At 36.1% G+C, this 23,636-nt stretch overlaps 1 protein-coding gene across 1 annotated transcript; it reads right to left on the minus strand.

The window, feature by feature from the left end:
* Positions 1 to 1,292: 1,292 nt before the first annotated feature.
* On the minus strand, positions 1,293 to 23,202 carry LOC138707610 (UDP-glucosyltransferase 2-like). Its single transcript, XM_069837259.1, has 6 exons — positions 23,084 to 23,202; positions 20,282 to 20,478; positions 12,047 to 12,724; positions 6,432 to 6,654; positions 5,832 to 6,051; positions 1,293 to 1,801 (listed from the first exon to the last, which is right to left on the minus strand). Exons 2-6 carry the CDS (start codon positions 20,441 to 20,443, stop codon positions 1,519 to 1,521), a joined length of 1,566 nt encoding a protein of 521 aa, XP_069693360.1. The 5' UTR covers positions 20,444 to 20,478; positions 23,084 to 23,202; the 3' UTR covers positions 1,293 to 1,518.
* Positions 23,203 to 23,636: the final 434 nt, after the last annotated feature.

Raw genomic sequence — 23,636 nt, forward strand, 5'->3', positions numbered from 1 at the left:
AATGTCAGGTAATCTATGGCGAATCTCGGCCTCATCTCGCCAAATATATCGCTATCACCAATTTCATCGGCTCTAAATAACCTCGTAGTTGATACAGCGTCGTGAAATAACCAAGTAACAAAAATAATTGATATTAATGGACAAAATATGTAGTCAAAATATCAAAGGAAATGAACATTAATGTATATTAATAATGGGGATTTATGGCCAAAATTAAATGAAAATGCCTAAAAAATGTCCAAATAAAACAAAAGATTCTCTTATGAGTTGAAACAGGCAAAAAATGCAAAAAAAAATCCCCTAACAAATGTGTCTTAAAACACTCAGTTTATCACATTAACATATTAGTACATTATGCAACGAGCCTATAATGATAGTAATTAAGAAGCGAGTATGGATGTTTATGAAACGAGCGCAAGCGAGTTTCATAATTTTCATACGAGCTTCTTAATTACCATTATAGGCGAGTTTCATACGACTTTTTATGCTCGACCATATTTCTAACTTGAAATTATTCAGATGCATACATTTTATTTGTATCTGACAAGATCGGAAGTGACCTTGTTCTAGGTCGTGAATTGTGAGATGTGCGCAGACTCGAAAGTATTGATTTTTTCCGAGGAACAATAATGTCATTGACCTTGATGTAATCCCGTTAAACTTGATATAACCTTGATTATTGAATTCGACATTGAAAAACGAGATGACAAATTGAATTTATTTGAATATTATTTACAATTAACACTAATTATTATAGTAACAGAACATAACCTTCTGCGACAGTATTGGATTTCCAGCCTCCGTGACTTTTCGCTAATTCTCTTTCGATTGCATATCCGAGAATAATCGATACTTGCGGTTTTATAACGGTACAAAGCTGATTTGTCATTGGCTGAACACCTGTAAGCTGAGTTGTCATTGGCTGAACACCTGTACTTTAATGAGTAGCTGTACTTTAATGACATGCATTAAAGGACTACTACCAGGTGTATAATTACTACATTTCGGCATGGTCGAGCATAAAAATACTAAAGCAGCTATGTTTCTGGCTTACTAGAAAAAAGATGCAATTTCATCAAAATCCTAGCCCTAGTTATTACCGTGAGTCGAACGCAGTAGCAAGAGATGCGTAACCAATCCAACATAAGTTATAATACAATGCAATAATATTAATGTCAGAATTAAAACTTGTCTTAATTAGAGTGCAGTAAGAAACGTAAACAACACAAGCAATAGTGAGGAGGAAGCAAGGAAAAGGAATCAAGCCTGGGAGGCAAATAATGATGCTGGAATGGGAACTTCATCCCATTTATTTATATATAAAAATACAGGGTTATAATATAATAAATCAATTTTCTTGACAGAGTTTTCGAAATAGTTCTGTATTGCAATTCCAGTTATCAATTCTGTTTCATCTTCTTGGTTGGATCGAAAGAGTTCTGTATTGCAGTTCCAGTTATCAATTCTGTTTCATCTTCTTGGTTGGATCGAAAGAGTTCTGTATTGCAGTTCCAGTTATCAATTCTGTTTCATCTTCTTGGTTGGATTTGAGAACAACATATTTAATAATGCTCTGAACACCCAGTAAACTACCAGAATTACAGCAAGTCCCGCTGCGACCACAACCAACAACACGTCGAGCAGAAGGTACTCGTACCAATACAGTTCAGCTCCTGCTGAACGCAGATGTGGCGCCCCCTTGTGTCTGATGACGTATTCCGTCCAGAACACTGCTCGATCTAAGGCTGAATTCTGGTGATCTCTTAACAACTCGGACATTTTCTTCGAGTTGGCTTCGTAGCTGCGTATAGAAAAGATAATACATTTAAAAAAACACACACTTTATTATTAAGGATTATTAATTACAGGTTTTGTGTTTTAGAGATTGGAAAATCACTGGTGACTATTGAAGAGATTCTGATTCCTAAAGTACTCTGTCATAAATACGATAAAACTAGCGGTAATAGCTTAAATCCCCAACTAAGTCATTAAGTTCTGACTGCCGTATGTGTTTTGTCATCATGTTCGGACATCATGTTCATGGGCAGACCAGCGAATAGGGATTATAAAGAATGGACACTGAGCGAATTTTCCTGTGTTTTGTTTCTCTGTGCGCTAGCGGCTAGTTCCACTTTCAAGCGCTAGAGGTAGTGTAATCGAGCATACGCTAAGATAATAATGGAGAATAGAATTAAGGCACAGGATCCAAACATCGCCTACCTTATTGCATAATCCAGTAACGCTTTGCTTCAAATAAATTCAAGTTAACAGCTTTTCCTTATTTCTCAGTGACAAACTAGTTGTAATAATAATATTTTATATTTCAGATATCATAAATTATATTATAAAACAATATAATACATTATAAAATTAAGTATCGAATTCGTTTAATATTTGTATATAATATAATATAGGTATATGGTTTTACTTCTCGTAAGAGTTTTGTTTTTCCATTTTCAGCGCTATCATATTTTAATTGTTGTTGGGGTCAACGTCTGAACTCTCATTATAAAGAAACTCTAGAGTCTAGACATTACAGTTAATGAAGTATTTATTATTTTATGGATCCAATTTATTTTATTTGAGTACATAATGTACCTAGATGTATTAATTGTATGTGTTATATTTCCGCTGTGTCGACTGCTAGCTGGTGTGATGTCAGCGCCAACTCTAGGGAGAAAGCAGAATCTGACGCTCTAGCTGGCTTGAAGGTCATTGAAATCGGTCCGGCTACATCAAAGGTACCGACGCGAAGTGTCCATTCTTTATAACCTCTATTCTTTGGGCAGACCATGTCTTACTTGGGCAGACCATGTTGAGTCTGTTTGTAAAAAAATTGTCAAGAGTAATATTTCTTCTGCGAAATTTTAAAATGTACGTTCCGAAGAATTACATTAGAGTTGTCTATTTTTCTTATTTTCATAGTATACTTTCTTATGGACTACTTTTATGGGGTAATAGTTCTCATACTAATAAGGTACTTATGTTACAAAAAAGCTATTAGAATTATAACTAATTCATCAATGAAGGCACTCTGCAGACCATTGTTTGTAAATGAAAAAATTATGACTGTAACATCACTGTATATTTATCAAGCCCTAAATTTCGTCAAAGAAAATTCACATATGTTGATACATAGGAATGATGTTCACCTATACAACACCAGAAACCGTGACCTTTTTGGCATACCTAAGTGTAGGCTAGCTAAAACAATGAATAATTATTTTATTAAGTCGTTAAAAATAGCAAATAAATTTCCGAGATATCTTTTTAATCTAGAAAGGAAGTCTTTTAACAGCCTTGTCTCTGGTTGGTTAATCAACAAACCATTTTATGAAATTAATGAGTTTTTTTAATGTCAACGTTGTTGAGAGTTTTTGAATTAATTTTATTGTTTTGTTTTTTATTACTGACTTTGTCAATTGCACAATTTTGTGTGCTCTGACTGTACAGCACTGAATATACTGAAAGATATGATCAGCAGACATTGAAGAGCAATCTGAGATTCCGATGACTTTTGGTCCTCTGGAATGAAGGAATCCTTCCCATTGGATGGAGAGATTGGATTAGAAAGCTCGGGTGAGTGCTGCAAGGGTTTTTTGGCTGAAGGAAGGTTAGGGTATACAATTTTACCCCTAGTTCCTCTTGAAAGTCTGTCTATTTGGTAGAGCAGAAGAAACTATTCTTCCAATGGCTGGTATGTTCCTGCCAAATCAATACCACATCACAAAGCATATTGTTTTTCCTCCTTTTCAGATAATATGTTACACAATACCACATTTAATGTGAATACATTTTATCTTGTGCGCCCATTTGATAAACTAAAACGTAACAAAACTTGTTTGCAGAAATTTTAAACGAACGACATTTGCGATCCATTATTACACTACTGCAAAGTATACACGAATCTTACACAGCCAATACTTTACTCTAAAATATTAATTTCTTGTCTCAAAAGATAGTAACTGTATTTTCTTTCGCACTATTGGTTATTGCCGGATATATTGCTATCTCTCCCCTCTCCGTGCGGTCCCATAGTAACGGTAATAATAGTACATTATGCAACAAGCCTATAATGATAGTAATTAAGAAGCGAGTATGGATGTTTATGAAACGAGCGCAAGCGAGTTTCATAATTTTCATAAGAGCTTCTTAATTACCATTATAGGCGAGTTTCATACGACTTTTTATGCTCGACCATATTTCTAACTTGAAATTATTCATTTTATTTGTATCTAACTGACCTTGAGCAATACCTCGTAAATTGTGAGATGTGCGCAGACGCGAAAGTATTGATTTTTTCCGAGGAACAGATGTCCACATTGACCTGAACCTACAGAGTAAACTAAATATTAACTTTGACATAACATTGAAATTAAATTAGACATTGAAAAACGAGATGACAAATTGAATTTATTTGAATATTATTTACAATTAACGCTAATTATTATAGTAACAGAACATAACCTTCTGCGACAGTATTGGATTTCAAGCCTCCGTGACTTTTCGCTAATTCTCTTTCGATTGCATATCCGAGAATAATCGATACTTGCGGTTTTATAACGGTACAAAGCTGACTTGTCATTGGCTGAGATTTTATAACGGCACAAAGCTGACTTGTCATTGGCTGAACACCTGTACTTTAATGAGTAGCTGTACTTTAATGACATGCATAAAAGGACTGCTATCAGGTGTATAATTACTACATTTCGGCATGGTCGAGCATAAAGTATTTTAAAAAACTTCTGAGGGTAGTTCGAATCCAGTTCACAAAATTGAGAGTGTGTGTTAAAGGATCTTAAAAGACGAGAAATTCTGCACAATTTTGTAAAACAGCTACAGCGAAAAAAGGAACCGGACTTTAAATATGTCAGTTTTAACAAGTTTTTATACTATTCACTGACTATGAAAAAAAAAAAAAACGTAGGTGTTGAAATTCTTCGTGACCAGAACATACCAATTATCTGATATTAGTTATAGGCCTACTTGTCCATGTGTTAGAATGTTTGTTGACTAATTTAATGCCATGTCATTATTCAATAATTTCACTTAAACTCACATAACAAGTTTTCATGTGCTTTAACCGCTTATAGGGCAGGTTTGCCAATTAAATCATTGTTTAATATTTATTATTATTATTATTATTATTATTATTATTATTATTATTATTATTATTATTATTCAATACCACTTTTGATACAGTTTTTCGTTTGTCCATTTTTCGGGCCTTGTCAAGCAAAATGTGTAGGTCATAATTTCATATATTTAACGGCACATTCTGAACAAAGCTTATAAATAAAACCGAAATATTAGAAGACATAAATGATGGCACACTCGGTTTCGAACACAAAACACTTAATAATCTGTGGCGCTACAGCCCGTGAAGGGCCTAGAACGACCAGCCGGCTGCTGGCCTCACGCCCACATGCCGAATCAGAGGTGGACGATCATCCAACCAGAATGGAGGTACCGTGTGGTTAGCACGATGATCCCCCCAGCCGTTATAGCTGGTAATCGCAACCGGATTTCGCTTCCTATCGTAGCTCCCCAAGTGCATCACGATGCTGGGTGGGCACCGGTCCCATACACTGGCCGAAATTTCATGAGAAAATTTCTTCCCCCATGAGGACTCGAACCAGCGCGCATTCCGTAACACGAGTCCTAGGCGGGATGCCTTAGACCGCGACGCCACGGCGCGGGACTTCAAAACACTTATCATAGCCAAATCACAGGGAAAATCTGAAATCTCCATATGTTTATACCCTCATCTTGTCACACATTAATGAAACGTTAGTTCATTGCATTTAGAAAACAACAATGTTGGATCGTACCTGGCATTGTTGAGGATTTCTCTGATAGCTTTGACGACGCTCTCCTTCGTCATAGTGTGATGATCCAGATACACTCCCATTCCTTTACTGATGAGGTTCTGCATGATGAAAAACTGATCTACGAAGAAAGGTACCCCAACAACGGGAACTCCTCTGTATGTCGCTTCTGATGTGCTCATCTTGCCACAATGACTAATAAACATGCGGATGTTGGGATGTGCTGAAAATGTTTGCAAACAATATTCATTCAGGATAAATTTGTTTTGAACTTAATGATATAGGAATGGTTGATGAAGCTTCTAAATACTGTATTTCGATCATGTGTTGAAACACGAAGTGTCCAAATTCTCGTAGATTACACGTGCACGGATATTTCGTTCATGTTCTTTGGATATTCGTGTACTCTTTTGGATCTGTGATATTTTGACTCACCGTTTATCCAAGCATAACAGACCTCATATTAAACTGCACATATATGTAATATAATAATTGCTTGATTATTTTTGTGTAACGTACTAATTGAAGCAAGGTATTGACCTACTCAATAATCTGTAGAGATATTGACTACGTTGACCACATGGAATATAAATACAATACTACCTAGGATGTCACTCTGTGGCAGCCATTTGCTTATTTTGACGTTGGGCGGCATTCCGGGAAGATTTTCAGATTCAAATTTCCAGAGAATTCTCTGAGGCAATTCTGAAAATGCATCCAGTAGCGCTTGCCGTTTACTTAGTATCAAAGCGTCGCTCCGGAGATTTGTGCCGAGACTAAAATAAATAAATCCATCCTTCGCTTCATCCAAATATTTCTGCAGGTCCTAAAAGAGAAACCAATAATTGAGCACAGATATAGAATCTATTTCAAGATATACTTTGAACATACGACTTATCTAACACATACTCTGATAAATAATTGTTCTTATTTTCTTTGGTCCTGAGATTGGTGTCATTTAAAATTATATGTGTATTATTAATGAAAATGATAGTGGAAAGGTATTACGTGTTGTACCTTGCAATCTATTCATTTAATAGTTACTCTGGACACAAACTACAAAGGTACTGAAAACTACTCATTGAATCAAATAATGTACTCTTGTTTACTGTATTAACACAACGTGTGGTACAATATCTGTTATGGAACTAGTGTTCTGTGTTAACCGGCCTGGCTGTTACCGAATTAGAATCACTAGTACTACTTACTTACTGGCTTTTAAGGAACCCGGAGGTTCATTGTCGCCCTCACATAAGCCCGCCATTGGTCCTATCCTGAGCAAGATTAATCCAGTCTCTACCATCATACCCCACCTCCCTCAAATCCATTTTAATATTCTTTTCCCATCTACGTCTCGGCCTCCCTAAAGGTCTTTTTCCCTCCGACCTCCCAACTAACACTCTATATGCATTTCTGGATTCGCCCATACTTGCTACATGTCCTGCCCATCTCAAACGTCTGGATTTTATGTTCCTAATCATGTCAGGTGAAGAATACAATGTGTGCAGCTCTGCGTTGTGTAACTTTCTCCATTCTCCTGTAACTTCATCCCTCTTAGCCCCAAATATTTTTCTAAGAAACTTATTCTCAAACACCCTTAATCTCTGTTCCTCTCTCAAAGTGAGAGTCCAAGTTTCACTGTCATACAGAACAACCGGTAATATAACTGTTTTATAAATTCTAACTTTCAGATTTTTTGACAGCAGACTAGATGATAAAAGCTTCTCAACCGAATAATAACAGACATTTCCCATATTTATTCTGCGTTTAATTTCCTCCCGAGTGTCATTTATATTTGTTACTGTTGCTCCAAGATATTTTAATTTTTCCAGCTCTTCGATGGATAAATCTCCAATTTTTATATTTCCATTTCATACTATATTCTGGTCACGAGACATAATCATATACTTAGTCTTTTCACGATTTACTTCCAACCCAATCGCTTTACTTGCTTCAACTAGAATTTCCGCGTTTTCCCTAATCGTTTGTGGATTTTCTCCTAACATATTCACGTCATCCGCATAGACAAGAAGCTGATGTAACCCGTTCATTAGAATCATTAGTGGTGCCTATAAACAAGTCACCGAACAAACAAGTGCAGACAAGTGGCAAATAATCAGAATGATGACTTGTGCAAAATCGGCAGTAAGTTACATAAATGCCACAGGATCAGGAGGAATTCTAATTAAAACTCTCACATCACCAACTACGACTACAGTGTAAACTGGATAAATGCAAGGAGAGAAATATGACAGATTTATTGCCCACCGTATTCGATTCAAATAACCAAGAGATGTTTTCCTGAATGTAGAATGTAGACCTAGTTGGGCATTGAGCTCACTATGAATTATAAGTAGGCCTGTACAGCCCAAAAAAATTAATGTGTGTCTTATAAGAGCGGTGAAGAATATGTGCAGGGTTCAGACTCTGACACGCAGTACCCAACGAGGGATGTACGAAACAGTAGATATCTCTACTTCATCTGCCAGAAATGTTTAGATGACTATAATGCATGAAAATATGAGACATTAGCAAGTGTTCATAAGCACCTGGGGATGTCATTTGATCCTAATATTGGGGTCTATTTGGGCTCTAATGAATATGGTAAGCAAATTTAAAGCCCTGTGTTTTATGAATAATTCCGAGGGAAAAATTGTTCCGGGTCCGGGTATCGAACCCGGGACCTTTGGTTTACGTACCAACTGAGCTACCCGGGAACTCTACCAGACATCGATCCAATTTTTCCCTCTATATCCACAGACCTCAAAGTGGGCTGACAACCGTCAAGCGACCAACGTTGAGTGCACACTAACTCTGTGTGACTTAAATTGTGGTTTTCTGTTAGCGAACAGTGACGTGCATTATGCAAATCAAGCTTTCAGGTATAACTCCCTGTAAAGTTGATTTGAATATTTCCGAGGGAAAAATTGTTATTACGAGAGACGTGGATTCTGATAATTAAATATATTTATATTCATGTTTAATTCCTGTGTAAAAATATAACTAATTATTGTAAATTTATAGGCCTAGAGAAAATGTGTATAAGGTACCCATCGGACTAAATTAGATTGTATATATACAGGGTGTTTAAAAAATACGGGGCAGAATTTCAGGTATGTATTTCCCACATGTAGACAATCAAAATAGTTCATTACAACATGTGTCCGGAAATGCTTAATTTTCGAGTTATGGCCTTCACAACATTGAAATTCACCGGAACCATACCTCATGTTTTAGAAGACACTCCACTGATCAATCGTCAACACATTCACTTCTTGCATGATGGCGCTCCTGCACACTTCAGTTTACGGCTCGCCGGTACTTGGATCGAAGGTTTCCTGATCGATGGATAGGTAGAGGTGGCCCAATTGCTTGGCCTCCACGCTCACCTGATCTGAACCCTCTCGATTTCTACTTGTGGGGCCATTTAAAATCATTGGTTTATTCGTCTCCGGTGCCTGATTTGGAATCCCTTCGGAATCGAATTGTGGCATGTTCTGAGGACATACGCAATACTCCTGGAGTTTGGGATCGTGTTCGCAGGTCAAAGAGACATCGATGTGAGGTCTGTATTCAAGCAGGAGGTGGACATTTTGAACATCTTCTGTAATGACAACGACCTGCGGAAAGAAAAATGTTCCGGTGAATTTCAATGTTGTGAAAGCCATAACTCGGAAATGAAGCATTTCCGGACACATGTTGTAATGAACAATTTTGATGGTCTACATGTGGGAAATACATACCTGAAATTATGCCCCGTATTTTTGAAACACCCTGTATATCACTTGGTTATTTAACGGCGCTGTATCAACTACAAGGTTATTTAGCGTCGATGAAATTGGTGATAGTGAGATGATATGAGGCCGAGGATTCGCCATAGGTTAGCGGACATTTGCCTTACGGTTGGGAAAATCTCGGAAAAACCCCCAACCAGGTAATCAGTCCAAGCAGGACTCCAATCCGCGCCCGAGCGCAACTCTTGATCGACAGGCAGACGCCTTAGCCGGCTGAGCTACGCTGGTGGCCTACATTGTATAGCCTATATTTATTTATTATACAGTATATATTTTTATGTTTATATTGCAGTATCAATGCTTTGTACACAGTTATGGTATGTACATCTATTATCAGGCAATAAATCTCACTTGACAATATGTACCGGAAGAATAACAATTGTTTGTATACATGTGAAGTCTGATTAGATTCGGCGACAATTCGGAAGGGTCAAGAGAGACAGATAGAGCAAGACAAGGTACAACATTGCCACATCGTATTTCACGCACGTGCGTAATACAATTAATTGTAATTTTATTGTTCATATTATAGTTGTAATCCCCTGGTAGAGGGGCAGAGAAGGCCCGACGGCCTTATCTCAACCAGGTTAAATAAATAAATACTAAAATACAAATAACGCAGGAGATAATTTATATTTTCAAAAGATAATAATGACCTTAGCCGTTGATTAGTGTAAGCACGACACCAAAGAAACCCTTATTCAGAACATTTACAAATCTTACGATCTATTGCTAATGCTTATACCAAGTTTTAAGATTTTTAAGTCTGATTACTCTAATATATTACTATACTTCGTTCTATAATGTCTGACAGGAGAAGTAAACATTGTCGACAGCGGAGCAGAGAAGTATAATTTTGCTATTCAACCAATGGCAGAGATTTCATTCCATGCTTTTCTTGAAGTTGGGTGGTGATAGAACGTTTCAAACCGCCCAACTTCAAGGAATGAGACCTCTGTCATTGGTTCAATATTTATTTATTTATTTATTTAAATTTAAATATACAGAATAAAGAATATAATTACAAACAAGAGAAATAGAAATAAAATAATACAATCAATATAAAAAAGGAGATACAGTAGTATTAACAAAATTTGAGACCGATTGAGCAGCGCTCGTGTTCGGTCGCAGTTCAGATATAATATTAATAGGGCTATAAGAGAATATAAAATAAAATAAAATAGGAAATAAAATTAAAATTAGTTACAGAAGTTATATAATACAATATTAATATAAGAGAAATATAGAAAATAAAAAAAATAAATAAAATAAAATAGGAACTAAAATTTAAATTACAGCGGCAATGGAATTATATAATATAATATTAACGCTAGAGAAGAATAATATCGCACGCGAAAATTAGGACTATATATATGTTTCAAAATTATAGAATACAAATATAATATAGGTTGATTAATTCATACACATAGGCTATAAATTTATTTAATCAAATTGAAGATATTAACACGTTTCTAATTTTCTTGTTATATGTTAGTGGGTTACATGTTAGAAGTTCTGGGTGTAATTTAGCTAAAGCATTGTACAACCGAGGGCCAATAGTAATTATATTTCTCTCCTCCTCTGCCGGCAATGTTTACATCTCCTGTCAGACATTATGGAACGAAGTATAGTCAGCGATGTATGCAATGAAGGGAGAAAGGAACTAGCCATGCTGACCTATTATCTCCTGAGTTAGATGCCTAACGAGTGATGCCTTATTGGTATCATTTATGAGGTTCAAACCTGTATTCGGAGAGTTTAATAAACAACAGTAAAACTATGCGAAAATAAAGAAAAATATTAAGAAATGACTTCGAGTGGAGAACGTAAATTCTAAGCTGAAGAAGAACGGAAAATAATAGATCGCATGGCGAGAGACGAATGTATGAATTGCTGCCAAATATGTTCCCTGTAGTTTTATACTCCTGTGTACTCAAATGTAACACCTGCAACAACTTCTACATAGGACAGACAGGCAGATCATTTCAAACACGTTACAAAGAACACATCACAGCCATAACAAAACTACAAAACACCTCCACATATGCAGAACACATCACAAACGCGAACCACACCTACAGAGACATCAACACAGACATAGAAATACTGCACATCCAACCAAAAAGCCAGAAACTCAACACACTAGAACAATATGAAATATACAGACACACGAAAACACACCCCAACGATATTCTCAACACTCAACTCAATTTCAAAACACATACACTCTTTGACTCTACACTAAGAACGCACCCTCACAGGAAACAAGAGGCGCCAAGACAAACAACGACCAGTTCTGAAGATGACCCAAAATGGGTCGAAACATGTTAACAAGGTACGTTAAAATTTAACACAAGAAAATCTTATCATACATATTCCGAAGTAATAATAATAATAATAATAATAATAATAATAATATGGTACCTTCGGCAAAGGATCGGGCTTCTCTTTAACGTGCATTCCACCAATTGATATTATATTAGGCGTCAACGGTCTGGCGTCTTCCAGTCCAAATACAGTGTTTTCAAGAACTAAGCTGAAATTTCTTTGAATATCCACGAAAGACGGCAAGTCCTGCTTGAAGAACTCCTTCGCCATGGCTTCCATGTTGGGTATATGTTCATACAGATATCTATAAAGGTGATAGTAATGGATGAAGGCATTGTAGAGCTTTTGTGTGAATGTCATGCTACTAGTGTAAGGTAGGATAGAAGCAGGCATGTAGGAAGGGTTGTCCGGGGCCCCAAAGGCTGCATCCATCCACGGAGTAAGTCCGTACGGTGATGTAGCAACCACAGGCGGCGACCCGAATTTCTGTATGAACCCATAGAAGCATTCGGCCCAACCGGCTTCGACGATAATGAGGTCAAATTGGGCACTTGATGGATAGTTGAGTAGCTTCTTCGCCCCGTCTGACTTAAATTCCTTCTGACAAACAAAATCGGCCCACTCAAACAAAACGGTAATAATACCGCTGGCAGTAGTATCACCTAAGTTTTCAAAATCGAAGTCATCTCTCATTGTGTCATAAACTCCTTCCAGTTTGATGTTTGTTAGATTAGGAACATTATCCTTACTGGCATCGGGGCTTACCACTGTCATCTGAAAAATTAAGACGAAAAACATGGTAATAATATAAAGGTAGGAATTTATGGCACAACATCAGTATATTAGGTTAGGTTTCTTAGACTGTCGTTCCTGAGGTATGGCCAGGTTACAACTGAAATGTGCTTTGTATCGCAGCAATTGAATGGAGATATGTTTATCGTGCTACAACGAACTCTCTATGCATACCTAAACTTGTAGTCTTTGTGGGTAAATTCCTATCTTTAATATTATAATTTTATATATTTTTTTCTTCTCTCTCACTCTATGAGGCCGGGAGGGGAACATCTCCTGTTGCACCGCGACCTGAGGTCTATTGTGCGCCCCTGGGATGAATTGCAAGCCCACCGACCACACCCACGCCGAACCGACCTAACTGCTAACACCCTAACGACCAGTCCCGCCATCCTTCCAAATCCGTGTACCATCCCATCCAAACAGCCCTCCCTACATTTCTCCCTGAAACGGTCTGAGGTGTAAGCCCCCTCTCCCGTCGGGAGGGGAGTGGATTCCGCTGCTGGCCACCAGCTACCACAGCTTGACATATCTACGGAGGCCGGCATAATACCTAATCACAAATACATTTAAGATATTTAAATATGACTTAGTTTACAGAACGAATAATACATTATAAAAAAATTATTCAGTAATTTGGATCCTAATAGTAATAAATTCAATGCTTATGGAGTTTATAAATTGGAATGCCAATTTCCCAATTGTGAATCTACATACAGTATATAGGTCAAACTGGCAGAGCTTTTAGTAAAAGCTATAAAGAACATAGACAGATTTCGCACAATAACATTTTCCAATCAGCTTTCAATGTACATATTTACAATAATCAAATTTTTTTCTCTAGTATAGATTCAGATAAGACTATATTACACTTACAAAATAAATGTCATGCATTAAATATTTTAGAATCCATAGAAATTTATAAAAATAAATTAATAAATCAAAACAACTTAAATGATAAAACCCCAATTGACAGGAATATTCTCGTTGATCTGTGTATTACTTCTCAACTTGATCAACGTAGTCCAAACACACGTATCCAATATCAATCTTACACTGTTACGTCAGTTATCGACACACATCGACTCCAGATGTCAGCGAATACAAGCTGATTCACATTGTAAGTAGGATTGTGTACGATGGCCATTTTCAGTCTTTAATGATACAATTGTTAAATTATTAAGTTTTCTAATTATCGTAATACTAGATCAACATATCATTCTCAATAGATTCATTCTCCTTTGCAGATGACTACTTATGATAGGACAGCTATGGTCCAGTAATATGTCTAGTCAATAGTACGTAATGTCATTAATTCAGGTAGATGATTCCTTTAGTAAAGGCAACAAAAAAGTCAAATACCATTTTGCTGTGTTTTGAATAGTTTTACAGAAAAATGTGAATTTTCTACTACTAAGATTTATTTCAAATCATCTGTCCTCAAGTGAGGTTGACCACTGGGATCCGGAATTAACAAACATAAAAGATAAAGGGAAATGAAACGAGCAAAATAATGATTCGATTTGTACATTAAAACAAAAATTAGTCCATGTAGAGTATCCACCGCCCACTGAACGAATATTGGTTAAACGAGCGTTGAGCGACTTCCGCCGATTTTGGCATAGACTCCGACGCACTTAGGTTAGGTTAGGTTAGGTTAGTTTAGGCTTTCATTATCCCGTCAAGAAGAAGGTGAAAGCGATTGAGTGTGACTTTTTTGTTTTCTATGTTGGCAGTTCAAGTGCGTCGGTGTCTATTCCAAAATCTAGGTATAGGAGGAGAGAAAAGTAGTGTATCCATTTATGTTGTAGGGAAATACGATATTACGATTTTCAGTTTGATCGTCACTTTTACGGAATTTATCAAAATACAGTAGAGTAGTAACATTTCTTTTTTTCAAAAACTCAACTTTTCAGGCGGCTATGTTCGTTATGTAATGTCTACTTTATTTAGCATATTAATTATTGATGTTATCATACAATATAGAGAGTGCATTTAAATTGAGGGGGTCATAAGTAAAGGGCTGTAAGTGCACTTAAGTTTCTTTTGAGAAAATGGGGTTTAAATATTTAAGCTTTCGTAAAATTGGTGAAATTTTTTATTTAAATTTTAATGTGTGATGCGATTAAAATATCCCTTTGCCACTAAAATTTTAGATACTTTTGCTTACACTGGATGCCCTTAACTCATGTTATTACAAATGTCACTAGCATTCCTTTGCTTCTAGCCACCTCAATTCAAAAAAGCTAATCTGAATTTTTAAACAAGTTGCTGAAAATGGTTGCCGTTCATTACAATGCAGGCTTCAATTCAGTACGCATATTATTAAAAACATTTTGAAGCATATTCTCTGAAATTGAATTTATTGTTTCTTGAATATAATTTTTAGTACGATATTATTAATATAGGTTCTTTCTTCTATAGAAAACGCAATCATATTTATGAAACACACTATACACTGCAGTGTTTACTTCACTGCTTGAGGACTTCGAATGTAACAGCGGCCGTAAGTTTGTGTCTGACGGGAGCAAGGACATTAGTGAAGGGGTGAGAGTGAAGTACATTCAGAAATGCAGGTACAATAAAAATGCAAGTAAAAATAAAATGATGTCCCTGTAGATGATAGTGTAGAATTTGAAGAGAGGCCTTCAGAATTTCCATTACAATTTTCTGAACCTCATAAAAGGGAATTTGAAAGGATTTAAGGATATTACATATAAATTTTGGTAAACAACCCCTCGCTCAAAATAGTAAGCCTGTAACATCCCAGTTGTAAAGCGAAATGCCTTATTTTTCACTGAGGTATGGAAGAATTACGAAATAGTACAACGCGTGTAATCAGTAGGAAATACACATAAGTCTCTCTTGCTCTGAACAGCCTCTTCACCTGGCTTGTTACGAACAGGAAGTTGAAGGTCATTGCCAAATACATTGCTTTTAAACTTATAAGAAAAATAACAGATGTTACAGAGTTTAATTTTTGTATTTAACTGTGTTGGGGAAAGGAGAATGAACACTGCTCATTTCACGTTGAACAACATTTTGAAAAAACTGTAAAACTCTAAAACCTAATTTTTAATTAAATATTCAGAGAACACAGACAATAAGATTCGCTTATTTTAAAATAAATTTAAAAAATTAAGAAATATTTCTACATTCATTTCAATTGAATATTCTACAGAATTAAAACAATAATGATGCTTAGTTCACGTTATAAAAACAAGAATTTAAAACATTAAAACTCCACAGGCAAAAATAAAAATACGATATGCTATTTTACGTTAAAGGAACAAAATTACAAATAATATTTTTAAACTCTTTCGATTTAATTTTGATTAAATATTCGGTGAACCCATACAATACGAAAAAACTTATTTTTACGTTACACAAATCAACTTATTATTAAAAAAAACTCGATTTGTCGTACTGCAAGCATTTTCTTTAGGCAATAGTTCCCTCCCACTTAAATTTTAAAGAGGTAACCGGCAAACTTACATACAAGGAATCAAATTTACCGAGACGTCTTTAAAATCAATCGTGTGTGTTCCATTTACATATCTCGTTTTCTCTACCGTCGTTTCGAAAACTACCGGTGTTCAGAGTACTTGGTCTACGATAACGTACATATTATCTGCCTCTTTGCAGGCAATAATAACCTTTACATGGTTGTCACACTGCACTACGTTTTAAAATTCCTTTGCAGAACGAAAACTTACTTTTGTTCGGATCAAATTTCAGCACGTTTAAAGGACAAAACTAAAATTATTTCAATCACATATTACCATAATACACTGCTCGCTTAAACTGACTAATAATATTGGGAATTAATTCAACAGCTTTCACAAAATACGCTATGAAATATTCATATGAAATAATTTCTTTCCCCAAAAAGGAAGTAAAAACGAGCAAAATTGTATTAAACTTTTTTGTTTGAAATATCTCAAAGAATAACCCCTTGAAATTAATGACATTACTTACCGTTCACTTTACATACAAATTTTAATGAGAAGTGTTTTAATACTTGTTACAGTTATTTTAATTTATTTTGATTGAATTCGATAATGTTGTCTTATCGTTATCAGACACGGATTGCAGCAGAATTATGTTATCAGATATGGATTGAGATAGTGTTTTGTCAATAAATAAATTCGGATTATGATAGTGTTTTGTTACAGCCAAGTATCTCTCTGCAAGGAAGAAATACTGGCAATGTGACAATTTACGTAGTTTATTGGAATATACGTAGGCTTATTTTGTAGGACTATGGATTCGGTAGTTTAAATTTTACTTAAATAAAAAATCTTAACCGCTTTGCGTTCATTTTGCATAACGGTTTTATTATCCCCTCCTTAACGTTTTCAATTTATTGCAAGAGTTAAACAGTTTTGCAAATCGGTTTCTATGAGGTCGTGCTTGCTCGCTGACCTTGGCCTTCTCTTCTGCCCTGCACACCTGTTTTCGGCCAGTAACATCGTCTTGATATTAGCGGAGCTTCTTAAAACATCGGCAGGGATCGCTGTCTTATCCTTTTCGGGTTCTTCTGCCCGGCTGGCTTAACTGTCCAGACACATGGGGCCATATTCATAGACATTCTTAGCGCAGGCTTCCGGTGGAAAATCAGCGAACTAAAGTTTTCCGTATTCATAAACCAGTGTTAGCGATACGATATGATATGAATCCTGTACAAGTAATTAGTCGATAGCCGGGGCTAGTTTAGCACGCTCGTAGCGCGGGCTAGCGAAATGTCTATGCATAGCACCCCTAACGTTCTACTACAGAGCGTTCGCCTACAGGTGGGGCCAGGAAAGCGGCCTGCCTGCGGTGTCGCTTGCAGGAATCGTCTATCCGTAAGCTTCCGCTTTCTATACTATACGCTGTAGGGTTTTAATTTTAAAAGTTTAGCAGCAGTAAAGACTAATAACACTAACTTCCTGTGAAACACGTCTTAGAGATTTATTAGGAGAGCGTGTAAATTTTGCACTGAATTCATCAATTTTTTCTCCCGTCAATACTCTTTGTTTTCGCATAGGAATTGCAGCATTTATCGACCCTGTTGTCCTTAATTTGTTAACAAGATGTCTAACAGTTTCTCTACCCGGAATTGGAGCACCCGAATATTTCACTTCAAATTGCCTACGCACCTCTCTACATGACTCTGTTTTCACATATGCATCATACATAAAAACTCTCTGTTCAAGCGTGAATTTTGCGTTTTGCATTGTTAACAAATTTTACACACACGCTGAATATTTAAGCAACTGTGTCAAGAAACTGCACTGTACATGTTAAATACTGCAACATCTGGCTCACAAGTGATAACTTGTCGACCTTGATGTCCTTGATTGTCGAGCGTGTCTCAACAACTGCGCGCACAAAGCGGCGTATCAGTATAGGCCGCTTTCCTGGCCTCACCCGTAGGCGAACGCTCTGTAGTTGACGGGTTTTCAGGTTATCCCTTTGCAAAATTTGCTTAAGAACCGTAACGAGTCTATTTACCAAACTATTAAGGCCAGCTATTTTATGTTGTATTGGGTGGTGAGAACTCTGAGGAATTAATGTATTGTTTGGGTTGGTTTTCTAACAATTTTGAATTGAAAAGTTTTTTTATTTTTCTCTATTGTAATATCAAGGAAATTTAATCTTTTTATCAATTTCGTCTTTTGCGAAAGATTCTAGAATTGATGTTGTTGATATTATTGAGAAGAATTTCAGAAGTGGTATTATGATATATAATCGAAGTATCCTCTACATATCTTATCCATTTTGTGATATAGTTTGTTTTGTTCAATGAACATATTTTCTAGATTTTTAAGAAAAATATCTACCATAATTCCGGAAAGGGGGAACCCATAGCTAATCCATCTTTTCGTTTATAGAATTTTCCATTAAATGTAAAGTAATTTTGGTTGTTGCAAATTCGTAATAATTTAGTGATTCCATCTATTTCGGTGTCACGTATATTTGATCTTTAAAGTTTTGTTTTATTATTTCTATAGTCTCATGTTTTGGAACATTCGTGTATATATATAAATTACGTCGAAAGAAACCATTCTATTATTTTCATCTAAAAGGATATTATTTAACAATTGTATTAGTTGATTATTATTATTTATATATTTCTTATTGTATTTAAATTTAGTTTTTGAATACTGTTGTATAAATTTTGTTGTATTGTAAGTTGATGTTTTCTTAAACTTTACCATTGGTCGAATGGGAATGTCGTGTTTGCGATTTTAGGTAAAGGTCTCGTCTTAGGTGCTTTAGGGTTCATTTGTATTAGAGACCGTTTTTATTTTCCGGTTAAAACAAAATCAATATTTTTAAAGGTATCTTTTAAATTTCTTTCAGTCTGCCTGAGTAGCGTAGTCGGTATAGCGCTGGCATTCTGTGCTCGAGGTTGCGGGTTCGATCCCGGCCCAGGTCGACGGCATTTAAGTGTGTTGAAATGCGACAGGCTCGGGTCAGTAGATTTACTGGCCTATAAAAGAGCTCCTGCGGGACAAAATTCTGGCACACCGGCGACGCTGATATAACCACAGCAGTTGCGAGCGTCGTTAAATAAACACTAATTTAAATTTTTTAATTTCTTTGAAATTAGGTGGTTGGATCTTATTTGAGTAATTATAAATTATTGTTTTCAACGAAATTTTCTGTTTTCTCATGTAACATGATTGCTCCACAATAACAGTAGCATTGCCCTTGTTTGTTCACACCTACGTATGCGAGTCATGAAATCACCACCGACAAGCTATAACGCATTGTAAATAACATGAAGTTCTGTCTCTAGACTTATTTGGAAATCGGAGGTGTCGTATTGAACGTAAAGTATCTTATGCTCGACCATGCCGAAATGTAGTAATTATACACCTGGTAGCAGTCCTTTAATGCATGTCATTAAAGTACACCTATTCATTAAAGTTCAGGTTTTCGATTATTCTCGGATATGCAATCGAAAGACAACGAGGGAAACGTCACAGAGGCTGGAAATCCAATACTGTCGCAGAAGGTTATGTTCTGTTACTATAATAATTAGCGTTAATTGTAAATAATAATCAAATAAATTCGATTTGTCATCTCGTTTTTCAATTCTAAATCAATTTCCAGGTTATATCAAATTACTTCATGTTACATTACACCAAGGTCAATGACATTACTATTCCTCGGAAAAAATCAATACTTTCGCTTCTGCGCACATCTCACAATTTAATAGCTATGAACAAGGTCACTTCCGATCTTCTGTCAGATACAAATAAAATGAATACTTCTGAATAATTTCAGGTTAGAAATGTGGTCGAGCATAAAAAGTCGTATGAAACTTGCCTATAATGGTAATTAAGACGCTCGTATGAAAATTATGAAACTCGCTTGCGCTCGTTTCATAAACAAACATATTTGCGTCTTAATTACTATCATTATAGGCTCGTTGCATAATGTACTATTATGATTTAGCCTATGGCGCGGAACTTGTTGGACACATCGTAGTTTCTGGCAATTACATTACAAGATACTATTTGAAAATCTTGAAGTTTTGTTAATTACCTGGTGACCTCTGTTGGCAAGTGCTAACATTAAGGGTCTATTGAATATGTAATGACTCGGCGAAGCTACGTTCAACAGACTTAATATCCTTGCACTCTCTGCTCCCTGCAAGCCTGTACTCATCAACTGTAGAGTAGCGAGAAGCAGCACTTCTGTCCACATCGTTCCTTTTTCTCTCACTGAAGGAAAATCCTGATCTGTAAAACACAAGTTCGTTATTTTGGTTTAAGTAAGTTTCAGAGAAGTTAATTTTGGGTGTGCTAGACTCTAAATTGTACGCAGTGCACCGGCAAGAAGAGTCCACAGGATGCAAGCTCCTTCCATCATTGGAGTTCATTGTATAAATTTGTAACAGGAGTATTTCAAAGTTCGAAGATTAAAATAATACATTACTGCTCATAAATTCACGTTTACATTTCTTTAGCAAGATTTATGGTACAGTCTTTTTGCTTCTGTGTAATGAACTTAATCCTCCCTTTCTCTCTTATACCGAATTTTGAACACCTTTACTCCCTCCTACTTATCTGTCCGATTCCACAGTCTTTCTCGGTATCATAACTTAAATACTCGGTCACAATATGATAACACGCTAGAAATACCACTCCACACATCATCTCTTTCACTCTTGCTACTTCTCGTCACTGTAATTCTCTGCCGCCTGAAGTCAAGGGCTGCCGAACTTTAATTTCCTTTATATGTAAATTAGAAAAATATCTTATGATAAGTTGCCAGACCTAACGCGTTGCAAATATTTAATGGATTGTGTTCCACTGTATTTATTTTTATTTTTTTTTATTTCTTATTTTTATTATCTAAATCGTGTTTATTTATCACTTAACGCCAATATGTATCCCACTGTGTTGTTTTTTTTTATTATTAATCTATTTTTGTGTACATTTTATTCAATTGTCGGTTTCTAGTTCAATTATGTAAATCCTACTTAATTGTAATCTAATAATAATATGTATACTAATGTGTTTATTTTTATTTTTACTGTGTACATTTTTTTAATTGAATTATCGGCTTCTGTTTTTATGTGATTCGCATTTGATTCTAACAACATTAATATGTATTCTACTATGTTTATTTTTATTTTATGAGGTAAATTTTTATGTAACTACCTCTTTTGATCTCATTATGTAACTAAATTGTATCGGTATGTAATTACATAATTCCGATCCAGTTTTATGTTCAACTATGTAAGCAAGTTTTAATCCTGGTTGAGTGTAAGAGAAGGCCTTACGGCCTTAACTCTGCCAGGTTAAATAAAGCCATTATTATTATTATTATTATTATTATTATTATTATTATTATTATTATTATTATTATTATTATTAAACAGGAAAGCGAATAGATAGATATTTAAAGAGAGAGGTAGGTAGACAGTAAAGTAGGTAGACAACAGGTAAATAGATATGTAAGTAGATAGACAGGAAAGTGGATAGACAGATGGGTAGATAGACAGGTAAGTATGCAAACAGATAGGTAGATAGACATGTAAGTAAATAGACAGGAAAATGGATAGGTAGGTAGACAGGAAAGGGGATAGAGAGATAGGTAGATAAACAGGTAAGTAGATAGATAGGGAAATGTATACTGGGGTGTTCATTTCAAAGTGTGTCATGACGTCACCGTTGTGAGTCAGCGATTTGAAGCGAGTTTCAGCTTTTATGTCAAAGAAGTTGCCTACTAATCAAGGCGTTCAATCTGAACTTGAGAACGTGTACGGTATAACTTGAACTTCGTAGCAACAGATGGCGGTCTGTAAAGACTGTATGGTACCATAACCTCTTTCGAACTGTGTTTTGCGCGGGCAAGTCGTACGCAGGGTATTTGTTATCATCGGTTGCGTACGGCAACATTCCACAACACAAATCAAATGCTCCGTGTCCATGTTGACCGTCGAAGTTAATGTCAACAAATACGTAAGTAATCGTCTTAACCCTCTCGCCATATCCCGACAGTAAGAAAAAAACTCACCTCGGTACGTGTTTCCAAACAGTTCACATTCCTGCCACTACAGGCGTTACGATACGTATCGGTAAGTACTCTTCAGAATGAACGCCGTACTTGCTAGGCAACTTCTCTGGCACATAGGTAATACGCCTCTGCGGAAGTGTAGGAAGATTGAATTCTCTAGGCTCAACGACAGCCACATGACGTCATATAGCGAGCCATGACACACTTTGAACTGAACACTCAGTAGACAGATAGACGGATAAGTACATAGACATAGTAAGTAGATAGACAGATGGATAGAGTGTTAAGTAGATAGACAGGAAAGTGGATAGCCAGATAGGTAGATAGACAGGAAAGTGATAGACAGATAGACGGAGCAATAAGTAAATAGATAGGTGGGTAGAGAAATACTTGGTAAAGTGTTGTATAGATGGGTGGGAATGTATGCTTTTATGTGGTTGAATGGATGGATGTTCGGACAGGTGAACGGACGAAGGGATGGGAGGTTGGTTGGATGGATGGTCAGAAATATAAGTAGGTAGCTAAGTAGGCATTGAGTAGATGGATGGATGGATGGATGGATGGATGGATGGATGGATGGATGGATGGATGATTGTGTGGAAGAATGGATGGGTCGATGGACGGTTGTTAAGGAATATACAGGGATATCATTTACACATTTCTGATTGTAGGTTATTTGTAGTAGAGATGAGAAATAAATCGTGGTGTATTCGATACCAGTTAAATAATAACAATATTTCTTACGAAAACATGTAATATAAATATGTTCCAGCTTAGGATTTAAGTCTGAAGGACCGTACATTATTTTGAAATTGTTCTTACCTTAAAAAGTCAATGTATTTGGTTTTTCCTGCTTACAATACAGACAGACGGTGCAGCCGAGATAACAGACTGCACCTTTATCATGCAACCATACCTTTACAGTTCAGACACGCTGCTACCAGCCGACTTATCAAATTAAAAATGCGGACATTGCAGAGAGCAAGTACCTTTTTATACCTTGTGGCCTTGGCATAGTGCTCGCACACTTACCACATTTTAAGACATGACATCTGCAGAGACATGAATGACAATGATAAAAGAATCAGATACTCTAGAGCTAGACAGATATCAGCCGTAATTTGTTTACGCTATCTTTGACGTGTGCCGAGAATGTCATTGTATACTCGTATCATGTGCAGGTCAGAAAAATCCAACTTCCTTACATTTAATATAGACCTACCGGTAGTTTCCTGTCATGGAATACATCGTTTCAGGGTATACGAGCTTCTACGATGTGGAATGTCGACTGCCTGATAATTATTTCTTATTTGCACAACCTTTACAATTGGGACTGTGTGTGCACAGCCACTAGCATAAGTAGACTTAAAATGAA

This window comes from Periplaneta americana, chromosome 1 (genome assembly GCF_040183065.1).
Source record: "Periplaneta americana isolate PAMFEO1 chromosome 1, P.americana_PAMFEO1_priV1, whole genome shotgun sequence".
NCBI lineage: Eukaryota > Metazoa > Arthropoda > Insecta > Blattodea > Blattidae > Periplaneta > Periplaneta americana.

What these genes read in the sequence shown, in the direction of transcription:
- LOC138707610 (XM_069837259.1), bottom strand. Translation starts at nt 20,443, where the DNA reads ATGTGGACAGAAGTGCTGCTTCTCGCTACTCTACAGTTGATGAGTACA. An exon ending in GCCACAGAGTGACATCCTAG is followed by an intron (nt 6,052 to 6,431) that starts GTAGTATTGTAT and finishes AAACATTTTCAG; the next exon opens with CACATCCCAACATCCGCATG. An exon ending in GAAATCCTCAACAATGCCAG is followed by an intron (nt 1,802 to 5,831) that starts GTACGATCCAAC and finishes TTCTATACGCAG; the next exon opens with CTACGAAGCCAACTCGAAGA.